At 47.6% G+C, this 13,358-nt stretch overlaps 1 protein-coding gene across 1 annotated transcript; it reads left to right on the top strand.

Moving 5' to 3' along the window:
- Positions 1-10,628: 10,628 nt before the first annotated feature.
- LOC311229119 (gamma-crystallin M2-like) lies at positions 10,629-11,186 on the top strand (the record flags this gene model as incomplete). Its single annotated transcript, XM_084315138.1, has 1 exon — positions 10,629-11,186. One exon carries the CDS (start codon positions 10,629-10,631, stop codon positions 11,184-11,186), a length of 558 nt encoding a protein of 185 aa, XP_084171264.1.
- Between the last annotated feature and the right edge of the window lie 2,172 nt (positions 11,187-13,358).

The following is a 13,358-nucleotide window of genomic DNA, read 5'->3' as shown; positions in this document are numbered from 1 at the left end:
CCCCCCGATAAGATAAACCCAATGGAAAAACATGCACAACAACAGATCGCTAACGCTGTGGCGTCCTTGACGAAGACGGACAGGAGCACTTGGATTGGTCCCCTGGCGCGGCTCACGTTGACGCCTGTCTGCTCCCGGCTGCCCTTGGGGGGGAAGGACGACGGGATGGGTTAATCGCAGAGACAAATCGCATCTGCGATCCTAAAGAGACAATGCATGCGTGTGTGTTCCGGTGTGTGTGCTAAACTAACCGCTGTGTGTACCACTAAAACATTGAGTGTCGTTGCATGCCGAATAAAGACCTCTGCTACAGGTCCTGCATTATTATTATTATGTAAGCCGACAGGAGTAGGAAGGGGGGGGGGGTAGAATCCGGCTGCCTCATCCGGCCAAGGGTATCCCAGGTGAACCCACTGTAGTGCCGTTCAATGCGCCGGCGATCCTTGGACCACAGATGAAAGCAGGTGGACTCTTTGTGGGCCGGCTCTCTCCGGTCCACGGGGGAGAGACGTGAAGCGACCTCGTCTTGCAGAGCGTCTCCTCACCTTGCGTCCTCTCCAGGGGGGGGGGTTCCAACACACGGCAGTGTCGGGGGTCTTTATCCATGGAATAATCAATGTATACAAAGCATAATCCGTGCCTGGGAAGGCGGGATGTCGTCGGTAGAATAATCCGGTATACAGGTCCACTCGCTCGTCGGCTCTGGGGCTCCTCGGGTGCAGCTTCACGTGGGGTCAACCACCCTGGGTAAGCAGCCAGTTCTCTGCCCGAAACGATGGGGTACTGACTACGGTAGTATTCTCACCGCACGAAGCACTATATATTAACAGACTATTATTAGCTTAATAGACTACGTCCAACTCGACGATATAGTGCCAAATATGACTATTCAAATATTAATATACACGATGTCTCAATACCGATGGTAGGCGAACTTGGCCTTACTCCCACACGTGGCGTCGCGGGGAGGCTTTACGTCTGTGACTCTATTGGAGGGTAAGAAACTGGACTGAAAAGGAAGTCCTACTTTAGTAGCGCAGTATATATACGCACTATGAACAAATAGTCCCATTAGTGGTGCGGTAGCCAGATTCCTACGCGGAACTAGGACTTGTTCGTACATGTGGAGCGGTACGTTTGAACTGGGTCTGAGGGGTATGGCAGCCTGGCACCAAGGTCTCGACCAATAGTAGAATGGAGACTATTATGGGATGTTCAGTAGGCTAGAATGGATATTCAATGCATATTGTACAAGGAATATACAAGGGATATCAGGGAATATTAGAGAATATACAAATACAATTAAATATATATATATAAATAAATATATATATTCGGTTTAATCTGGCCCTTCACAACAGCCACCCCCTGATTGGTCCCAGACCTAATCAGTTAAACAGAGACAGATTAATCGCGTTGTCTATTTACACATAAGGGTTTGCTGTAGGGGTCAGTCAACTTCACAAAGTCATAGGGTTGTAGGGTCATGGTCATCATCGATTGTGTCTGGGAGTCGAGGCAGTTCTATGAGCCTCGCCACGGGACGGGTGTAAGTGCGACCCTGGACGAGCACTTCAGCTGCTCGGACCTTGCCGTCGGCACCGGTGATCACTTTGCTTACGCGGCCGGCCGGCCACATAGCTCTGGGCAGTGATTGATCAATAATCATGACGACTGTTCCTTCTGTCAAATTGTCTCTCTCCTTTACCCACTTCTGTCGGGTCTGTAGAGACGGTAGGTAGTGCAGTAGGAAACTGTTCCAAAACTTGTCGGCTAATACTTGGCTGTACCTCCACATTCGTCGGCCGTTCGCTTCTTCAGGCCGGTACATTGTCTGGGGTAATGCAGGATCTAGCCGCCCCATCAGGAGTGTGTTGGGGGTAACTGGGTCGATATCCGCCACATCACTGGAGACATATCCGAGGGGCTTCGAGTTAAGTACTCCCTCAATCTCCGTGAGGACTCTTTCTGCTCCTGCGTGATGTACATCCTCATCGTATTTCTTTATAATCAGCTCTGTGACCTTGTGTCGGCTGTTCAATACGATCGGGTATTTAATGTCATCCGGTAGATTGGGGGCTCTGCGTAGGCGACCACCCACTCTGATGAGGGTATGAGCGTCGCTCTCGGGGGCCAGATGAATTAATCTGCTGTCGGATGGGACGGGCTTTCCTCCCTGTAGACAGGCCAATTCATCGGGGAACGAGTCTCTCTGGGCTCGCTGCAGTAGAAGCAATTCTGCTTCCTCGTAGTTAGCTGCTGACATATCAGCGGGGGACTTGCACTCCGGGTGGTACCGCAGGAATGTTCTTTGTTGTGCACTCTCTATGGACGTGCAATCGTCTATGTTAGGGTCGGTGGAGGCTACGGTGCTCAATCCACAGAACACAGACTTCTTATTTTCCACCTCCTCTGGACTTGCTTCCCTCGGGATAGGCATGGGCCACTGTCCTTCCGGGAGTCTTAGGAATGCGGGGCCGTCACTGTAGACATTGCGACGGGTGAGGTCATCCAGGGGCATCCCCCGGGTGATGACGTCAGCTGGGTTCTGTTTTGTATCAACGTAGCGCCACTCTGTTTCTCCGGTTAACCCTTCGGTTAAGTCTTGAATCTCGGTGACTCTGACTCCCACAAAGACTTTGTACTTGCATGAGTCCGATTTGATCCAGGCGAGTACCGTCGTGGAATCTGACCACAGGATTGTTCTAGACACCGTTATGGTGAGCTCACGTTGGATGAGCGTGGCTAGGTGCGCTCCGGCTAGGGCTGCGCAGAGCTCTAGACGTGGGATAGATTGTTGCTTGCGTGGGGCTATTCTCGAGCGGGCGAGGACAAATGCTGTGTAGATCTCTCCCCCCTGGTCTTGGGCCCGCAAGTAGGCTACTGATCCGTATGCGACCTCTGAGGCGTCACTGAAGACGTGTAAGTCCATTTTACATGTCTCTGGCCTCACCGTGGGTGGGAAGTAGCTTCGGCGCATATTAACGCCTGGGAGTGAGTGGAGCTCCATCTCCCACTCTCTCCAGGTGGATGCAAGGTGTGCGGGAATGGGGTCGTCCCAGCCCTGGTCCTTGTCCCACAATGCTCGTACAATCATTTTTGCCCTGGTGGTGTACGGTAGAATACATCCTAGCGGGTCATATTGTCGGGCGAGTGTTGTGTACACACTCCGTCTGGTGGTCGGCGCCGCCGCCGGCCTTCCCTGCTCCGTAGTCAGGGGCTTGTGTCTGTAGTGAAGCGAATCTGTTTTGAATCGCCACACCAATCCCAGGGTCATCTCCTGGGCTTCTCCCGGGATTGTAGCCATCCAGGTCTCGCTGCTGGCTGCCTTGTCCTCGGAGGAGAGGCTGCGCAGTACTTGCGGATCGCTGCTGGCCCACTGCCTGAGATCAAAGCCGCCTTTGATCAATGAGGCGCGGAGTTTAATCAGGAGAGCCTCGGCTTCTTCTTGGGTTGAAAGGCTTTGTAGACAGTTGTCTACGTAGAAGCTGTTCTTTACGCTGTGTCGGACCTCTTCGTCCGCTGCTGGGTCCTCTGCTACATGTTTCTGTAGTGCAAATGTAGCACAGCAGGGGCTGCACGTCGTTCCGAAGGGGAGGACTTCCCATTGGTAGATGGCTGGGTGCTCATCTCCTGGCTTCTCTCTCCATAGGAACCGTAACAGGGGCTTGTCCGCCTCTACTAATCTCGCCTGCAGGAACATTCCTTTAATGTCCCCGCTGATGGCCACCTTTTCCTGGCGGAAGCGGAGTAGAACGCCGAGTAGGGAGGGGCCGAGTGTGGGACCGGGCAGTAACTCTTTATTCAGATTTTGGGATCCGATCTGGTAGCTGCAGTTAAATACTATGCGGTCTTTACCGTTGTGATGGACCTTGTGGTGAGGCACGTACCACGATTCAGTGGTCTGGTCAGCCTCTTTAATGTCCATCTTTGTGACGTGTCCCGCTGTGATGAGCTTCTCAATCTCAGCGCGGTATACACTCTCTTGGGCGGGGTTCTTGGCTAAGCGCCGCTCCGTGTTCAGCAGGTACCGTTCTGTGGCGTCTGTCTTGGCGTGGAAAGTAGGCATTCCTTCTCGCCGCAGGAGTGGCGTGGCGTATCTCAACACGCCGTTGACCGGGACTCTCTTGGTCCCTGTCTCGAGGAGGTGAATGGCGTAAATGTCATCTTTAGAGCGAATGTCTTTCTTTCCGTTCTTAAAGGGCATTTGTTCCAAGGTCCATAGCCGCTCTACGTGTTGCAGGAGTGCGGTTTCTCCCTCTGTGACTCGGGAGTGGAGACATCTAGTGGCTGTACTTCGGTTGAGAGATTTGGCGAGCAGGCCTTGGAGAGTCCATCCCAAACGGGTCTCGACTGCTGCAGGACAGCCTCGAGGTCCGGTATGAACCCGGTCTATCGGGACAATGAGGTCTGCATGGTCGGAGCCTATCAACAGGGTCGGCATAGCATTGTCTATGAGCGGGATCGGTAACTTGCGCAGATGTGCATATTTCTCCATCAGCTTGGCGACGGGGTATGTGTACCGCGACAGTCCTATTTCTTGGCTGGTAAAAGCGTCTGCAATCTGGTACCGTCGCTCAGGCTGGCCGCTTGCTGCGATAGAGAATGAGATATTCTCGCCCTTTATCGTCTTCAAATCTCGTCTTATTGTCCGAATTGTCATTTGGGTTTCGCTTCCCCGCAGCCCTAGCTGGGCCGCAGCGGAGGCGAGCAGCAGGGTCTTCTCTGACCCGTCATCGAGGACGGCGTAAGTGTCCAGGACTTTATTCTGGTAGCTTAGTGTCACACGCACTACTTTTAGGAGTACTCGGGCTCCACTGCTGCTGGCGGGATCGATGTACATGACGCTCGCTTTGCGGCTGGATGGTGCGGGTGAAGGGCGCCGTCTGTTACTGTCGTGAAGTATGTCCAGATGGGCTCCATCGCACTTGGTGCACCTTTTCTTTAAGCGGCATTCGGCTGCCATGTGTGAGCGCGCACAGCGAAAACAGCGCTTGTTGGACTTTATCCATTGACTTGCTTCCTCCGCGTTCAGCTTGGGGAAGGAGTCACATTGCGCTAGCCAGTGTTCTTTCTCACAGTAGGGGCACACTATCTTCCACTTCTCCGTTCTGGAGGGGGTACTGTGGCTCCTGCTGCTCGGTACTGACTCCGATTGGTGCATCACAGTCACCGATCTTCTTCCATCATTTAGTCGTCTGGTTCCTTCTCTGGAGCCAGGGGTGCTCCGTCCGAATGTATCTAGCCGTAGGCTGCTGACTTCTCTCGCCAGGAAGTCCGCTAGATCGAGGAGGTTCGGTTCGGGGCCATTCGGGTCTCTGTGGTCCCTCTGCCGCCTAAAGCGCTCCTGACGAGCGGGCGGCAGCTTCTCCAGAATCCTTTCCACATTTGAGTTGGCGTAAAGTTCATGCCTCCCCTTCTCTCTTTGCGCTCCCAACATCCCTACCAGGGACTGCACTCTGATGGACAGGTCGTCCAGTGCTCGATTGTCTATTGCTGGGGGTAAGCGGTCGATGTGTCGGATCTCCTGGATCACGTAATCCCATATGCGCCCATACCTCTGGTCCAATGCTACCAGCGCTGCTGTGTATGGGGTGGTGGAAGTCGCGTAGGCGAGCGCTATATTATGTGCGCGGGGCACCTTTAAGTGCTTCAGTAGGATGGCGTATTTGTGGCGTTCATCCAATACATCCACCAACATGGTCTCCAGACACATGCGGAGTTCTGTATACTGGGCCCGGTTCTCTTGGGTGAAGTCGGGTACCATAGGCGTGCCAATGTATGACGCTGACTGTGGATACATCGGCGAGCGTTGGGGGAGAGGCCTCCTAGGCGAGTCTCCTCCCGCTCCTTGGTATGGGCTGGTACCGGCAGTGTACCATGGCCCGCTTGTCCAGGTGCTGTTCCTCGGTGCGGGTCGTGCGTCGTGCTCACCCGTGTATAGAGTCGGGGGTCTGTAGCGCAGCTCCGCGGGAGTATAGCCTGGGCTGTACCGGACCTCCTGGTCCGGTAGGGTACTTTGCTGTCGTCGGGCGTGGTTCTCCTCCTCTTCCTCTTCGTCTTCAGTTAGGTCATCCAGTGCTTGTAGTCTCTGGTTTAGCCTCTCCACAGGATATGCTGCTCCTTCCCGGTTGCTAGGTCTCGCTTGGACCGGTGGGGGGAGGTGGTCTGTGGGGGGTATAGACCTCGTCTGTTGGTCAAGTTCAGGGTTGTTTACTCGGCTAGGGGATGCCGCCCTGGAGGTGTGTCTAGAAGAGTTCCTGGAGCCTCTGGCGGAGGGAGAGGGTGTTGTCCGTCTGATCAGCTGTTCTATTAGTTGCGACTGCTGTCTGTCGCGCGCTGCGTCCCGTTGAGCACCGGCTCGTTCTCGGGCCACATTCTCTTCCATCTGAATGCGTCTTATTTCTAGACGTATCTGCTCGTGTTCGCTTCGCTGCTGGATCTGCAGTCGGTCGCGTTCAGCAGCGGCGTTCAGGCTGATGAGGAAGGCCTGCTGTAGGGTCCTCTCTGCCTCGCTGGGAGAAGGCGGTTGTATAGGGGAGCCTTCCCTCGGGGTACTCCTTGCGGAGCCTTGGAGCTCTATCTCCCCGGTGCTCTCCCCGTCTTCTTCCGTGCCGAGTTCTCTCTCGGTAGCGTTGTATTCCTCCCGGGACTCATCGGGGACTACTTCTTCAGTACTGGCGGGGTGTGAAGTCATGTCTGGTTCCCACTGGTCCCCACCGTGAACTTGGTCAGTTACATTAGAGCCCGTAGGGGCCTCTATGGTCGGGGTAGTCTGGGCGTTGGGGTTAGACATACTTTTACTTTCTAGTTTTACCGCGTTTACTGTTAGTAGAAGACTAGGTTGTTGACTGACAGCGTAAGCCTCTAAGTACTGAGGGAGCCGTCGTTCGCGCTGCGGGCGTTGGTTAGGAGGATAGTTTCGTGGAGTGTTCATCATAGGCCATTTCAATATTAATAACACTATATTAATATTACACTGATTACCATCCGGCTCGAAGGACCAATTGTAACTGAGGGGTACAATTCCCTGACTGTATTACTAGATATGATACTTACTACCACTACCTTTGTACTTAATATTCGGCCACCCAGTACACGGCATAAATATATTATGATGAACACTGTCACGTAGATGAAACGGATCCAACACAAATGTACGAATTAGAAACAGGTCTTTATTTCTACACAGCGATGGTGTGTAGAACAAGCACTTAATCAAATCAATCACATTTATGAATGGAATTAGTATGCACTTTTATGGCAAGAGTATTCGTCGGTATATCAATAGAGAATGTCCAATCTCTGAAGGCGCAGGTGGTACATATACGACCTGGAATAGTTTAAGGAATAACAGCAATGATACTTTAATGATTATATACTGGATACACTAGAGGGGGTTAATCCGGTCGCTTGTAAGCCGACAGGAGTAGGAAGGGGGGGGGGGTAGAATCCGGCTGCCTCATCCGGCCAAGGGTATCCCAGGTGAACCCACTGTAGTGCCGTTCAATGCGCCGGCGATCCTTGGACCACAGATGAAAGCAGGTGGACTCTTTGTGGGCCGGCTCTCTCCGGTCCACGGGGGAGAGACGTGAAGCGACCTCGTCTTGCAGAGCGTCTCCTCACCTTGCGTCCTCTCCAGGGGGGGGGGTTCCAACACACGGCAGTGTCGGGGGTCTTTATCCATGGAATAATCAATGTATACAAAGCATAATCCGTGCCTGGGAAGGCGGGCTGTCGTCGGTAGAATAATCCGGTATACAGGTCCACACGCTCGTCGGCTCTGGGGCTCCTCGGGTGCAGCTTCACGTGGGGTCAACCACCCTGGGTAAGCAGCCAGTTCTCTGCCCGAAACGATGGGGTACTGACTACGGTAGTATTCTCACCGCACGAAGCACTATATATTAACAGACTATTATTAGCTTAATAGACTACGTCCAACTCGACGATATAGTGCCAAATATGACTATTCAAATATTAATATACACGATGTCTCAATACCGATGGTAGGCGAACTTGGCCTTACTCCCACACGTGGCGTCGCGGGGAGGCTTTACGTCTGTGACTCTATTGGAGGGTAAGAAACTGGACTGAAAAGGAAGTCCTACTTTAGTAGCGCAGTATATATACGCACTATGAACAAATAGTCCCATTAGTGGTGCGGTAGCCAGATTCCTACGCGGAACTAGGACTTGTTCGTACATGTGGAGCGGTACGTTTGAACTGGGTCTGAGGGGTATGGCAGCCTGGCACCAAGGTCTCGACCAATATTAGAATGGAGACTATTATGGGATGTTCAGTAGGCTAGAATGGATATTCAATGCATATTGTACAAGGAATATACAAGGGATATCAGGGAATATTAGAGAATATACAAATACAATTAAATATATATATATAAATAAATATATATATTCGGTTTAATCTGGCCCTTCACAACACAATAGATTCACCAAACACTACACAAGACCAATGCTGTATGAAAATATTATTAATTTATCTCCATATACCCAAATCAATGATGCAGACTGATGAAAAAAAACATTTTCTCTCCATTTACCCAAATCAATGATGCAGACTGATGCAAATCAGTCAACATGGAGAATCACAACAAAACATGTCCCAGTTTTCATGCTACTACAGTGTGCATAACACTGTAAGCTCAGCAAATATCAGACAAACATCACTGTGTATTGTTTTGCAAAAAGTGTGAGGCTGACTTTGTGCTTATAGGGGTGCAAATATGGGCCTATGTTTTGCTCCTTGAGTGTAAGGTTTTGATAATTGTGTAATACTTTTTATTTGAGTGTTTATGCAATCGAAGAAAACTGTAAAGACTAGAGATTAACTGTTTATTTCTTTTGTACATAGGCTGTGCATATGTTTGTTTGTTTATTTGCTTATGTGTATGATTCTTAACTGTGTTTTTATTTTGTTATCGGTGTATATGTGTGTATGTATGTATATATATATATGTATATATGTATGTATGTATATGTGTATATATGTATATTTGTACTCCTCTTGGACAAGATCAATGTTTTATCTGGCTAAATAAAGGTTAAATAAATAAATAAGAAACTGATGATTTGGTCCTGTTAACTTTGAATTTTCTATTGGGACTGCCCAGATCCCTCTCATGGACATGGACCTCACTTTAAAAACCTCTAATCTAGTTCTTCAGTATTCGTCTCTAATTACTAAAAAATTTAGTATTTCTGTGTGTAAAAAAAAACTGGCTGAAGCCCCCAATGTTTTCTAACCCTAAAAACGCCCCTGGTCCAGACAGTTGCCTATGGCTGCTGTCAGGTGGTGGACTATGACCCGCTCCATACACTTGCTCAGAATACTGGTCAGTGGTCAGAGCAACTGCATGGTCTGAAATAATTTAGTAAGGAGGCCACAGCCTTTTTAGGTACAGGGATGATTGTAGACAATTTCCCTGACCGAGGTACAACATGTTCATCAAGTAAATACTGAAACAGTTTAGTAAGGACAGATTTAAGTTGGAAAATGCAGCTCTTAAGTACCCTCCCCTGAGTCCCCTCAGACCACCAGGGCCTGGGGTCTTACTGGGCCTGACTCTAGCCAGGCAGGCAGCAACATCATTCTCATTGAGCTTGATACAATTATACATTTACATAATCAGTAATGGCACTCTATACATTGTCACACGCTGTATCATGTCCAGGATCAAATCTACTGTATTGTTGTTGATTCAAATCATTGGCAAAAGAGTATGAGGCGCACCATGGATTCCTTCTACCAGACGGCAGTGGACTTGACAAGCCGGTCAAATTCATTGATCAAATATATTTTTTCATTTAAACAACAAAACAAAAAAGATTTCATGGCATTGTCATTATTAACATGTGTGCAACATTATAACAGGCGCTGGATTTAAAGATTTAAAGTAACCTATGTTATGGGTAATTTAGGAATGTCTAATTTTATGATTGATGGTGGGGTAATGATATTGATAACAATTAACATGATTACGTTACTTCAATGCACACAGTCGAACAGTAAATACAAAATGAAGTCTATTTCATTAATTTATTCATTTATATAATCATTAATATGGTCTATGTGGGAACTAATAGACACAAGACAGTGCGTCTTGTTGAATGGGTGTAAGTTATAGAACACAAATACCCAAATATTAAACTTGTCTGAACATTTACGAGTTATGCAACAATGTAGTTAACAGATAAAAAAAAAAAATCTGTGAGACAAAACAACCCGTGAATAAACAAGGTGAAATTAAATGATTAAACTTTTTAAAACTAATTTTCAGTTCTTATTCATAATAGACACAATTATGTTGGGGGAACAATAATATAATATTATTTATTTAATAAGTTAAGGGAAACAATGTGAGTATAGGTAGCACTGGTTAGTTTACAGTATGTACAGTATGACAATAAAACACCTCTCTAATAGTTTTTTGGGGGACTAGTTTAAATCGTAGATGAGCCCCAGTGCTCTATGGGCTTCTACAGTATATTGTGTTGCTGGGTCAGGGTCTTTTCACAATGGAGACCTCTGGGTAATCAGGTATAAAAAGAAAGGCTTGCACCAGGTATAGTCAGTCCACCACCAGCAGCAGCAGCAGCTCACCAGCCAACATGACCTCCTCCACCAACATGAACATGATGAGTAAGGTCACCTTCTACGAGGAAAAGAACTTCCAGGGCCGCTCCTATGAGTGCATGAGCGACTGCCCCGACATGTCCTCCTACCTGAACAAGTGCCAGTCCTGCAGGGTGGAGAAGGGCTGCTTCATGGTCTACGACCGCACCAACTTCATGGGAAACCAGTACTTCATGAAGAGGGGCGAGTACTCCGACTACATGAGCATGATGGGCATGAGTGGCAACATCAAGTCCTGCCGTATGATCCCCTATCACCATGGCAACTACAGGATGAGGATCTATGAGAAGGAGAACTTCGGAGGTCAGATGATGGAGCTGATGGACGACTGTGACTCCATCATGGATCGTCACCGCATGTCCAACTGCATGTCCTGCAACGTGATGGACGGCCACTGGCTGATGTACGAGCAGCCCAACTACAGAGGCAAGATGATGTACATGAGGCCTGGAGAGTACAGGAACTTCATGAACATGGGCATGAGCGGCATGAGGTTCATGAGCATGAAGCGCATCATGGATTCCTGCTACTAGATGGTGGTGGACTCACCAAACCAGTCAAATCCATTAATAAAACATAATTTTTCATTTAAACAACAAAACAAAACAAGGTTTCATGGCATTGTCATTTAAGCAACACGTGTGCAACACTATAACAGTGGCTGGGTTTAAATATTTAAAGTAGCCTAGATTAAGATTAAGATTGGTTTATTAAGGACAATGCAAATTAATGAACATCATTTACATGAGTGTATGCATAACATCACAGCATGATACAACGAACAATAATGTAACAACCATCAAATGCACTCACAGCACACACATCCACACGCACACACTCACTTAAACAAACAACTCACTGCAGCACTCACTTTACACACTTTAGAACACCTAAACACACTTTAAATGTATTGGTAAAGAATTTGCACTACAACCCATACCTCATTACACCTTACTGTAAATTGTACCTAAATTGTACCTCATCCCATCTGCTTTGCACTATATAGTATATTGTATATTAGTATATTGTATAGTATATTGTATGGTAACTCAGTTACTTCTACTCTGCATTGAACATTGTACATTATGTACATACTGAACACTTGTGTCCACGTACATGACTTCTATTTTTTACTTGCTATACTTATTTTATTTTATACTTATCTATTTTTGTCTAGCACAGTCTCTGGAGTGTAACAGAAAGAAGCATTTTGTATAAAAGTATTCTGTACTTCTGTATGACAACTAATAAAGAAACTTGAAACTTGAAACTTGATAAGGACGTAAATATGCCGGGAATAGCACAGGGCTAATTTCCACCCGTAGTTCACTGACATGACCACACTAACATGACATTCAGTCAGTACAACATCACTAACATCCCTAATGAGTGCATATTTGGCTGTCTAACAGCCATTTCCTGAGTTGGCCCCTAAAGGTGGACAGGGTGGTACATTCCCAAGGGGACCGGAAGGCTGTTCCATGTTCCACTTCCCTTTATCGATAGAACATTTTTGCTGAAGGCGGTCTTTCTAAAATGGACCTCACAATCCCAGTGGCGTCGCGTGGGTAAAATAACAGGGGAAGCCAAAAAAAAATTATAAAAAAAAAAATTATTAAATATTTTTATTAATATTATTATTTTTTTTAAGTCAAGCAGTCACCATGTACACTACAGTATGGCTCGGCGGCCAGTCAAACTTTCTTTTTATTTATTTAACAGATTGCAGAATGGGTACAATACAGTACGGCTCAATACACACAATTGTATAAGGGGATGCAGACCAGAGAAAGACTTTTGTCTTGTTTACATCAGGGTCATTAATACTGCTGGAGCATTGGTTCATTTACGATTTTGCGCGCCGCGTGGGAGCAAATTCGAGACACATATTCGGTTGCAAAAAGGTGTCCCACGGTCTCCTCTATGGCCGTGAATATTTTCACGCGGATCGGAATCACGGCGCGCCCGTGGGACACTTTTCCGTTTCGGCGAGTTTATTCCACGCTTTCTGTTTTCCTTTTCTAAGCATTTTAGGGGCTACATGTGAATGAGTAAAAGTTGCGGGACGCCCAGATGTTTCCACGATAGAAAGCTCGCGTGGATCCCATAATAGGCTCACTTAATACAGCGTTTTTATTCAGGGTCGCGAGCCGACCTTTTCCCCTCGTTTTCGATGATGGAAGTGATTTAGGAAAAGCTTCGGCACGCCGAGAGGTCCCCGTGGATTTAATCTCGCGAGGATCGGGGCAATATTCGGCCCGTGGGAACAGTTACGGGTTAATACAATGTTCAGAGTGCAGAGGGGAAAATATGCTGAGTGTTTTCCTCTCAGCCCCGTTTTAAACTTTTAGGGTGTGGCAGTCAGCTCGAATCTGATTGGCTAGGATCGGATTTGGACTCTATAATGCTGGAAGCCTGGAGAAAGAGACCTACCCACTGCATCTCTCCTATACTAGCTGCAGTGAGCACAGTGAGTCTGACAGTGTGTTAGAGGGAGTGAGAAGGAGAAGAGGGAGACATTAAAAAAAAATAAAAAAATTATAACACAGATGCACAGATGAAAAAGAATGTAAACTATATTAAAAAAAAATTATATATATATATATTTTTTTTTTATATTTCATATTTGATATTAATTCATATTTTAATATTAGGGAGGCATGGCTTCCGTTGGCTTCCATAAGGATTCGCCACTGCACAATCCC

This window comes from Notolepis coatsorum (assembly GCF_963971535.1).
Source record: "Notolepis coatsorum genome assembly, chromosome: 5".
Lineage (NCBI taxonomy): Eukaryota > Metazoa > Chordata > Actinopteri > Aulopiformes > Paralepididae > Notolepis > Notolepis coatsorum.
Note: the sequence above shows the minus strand (reverse complement) of the source record. Positions and strands in the feature narration are given on the sequence as shown.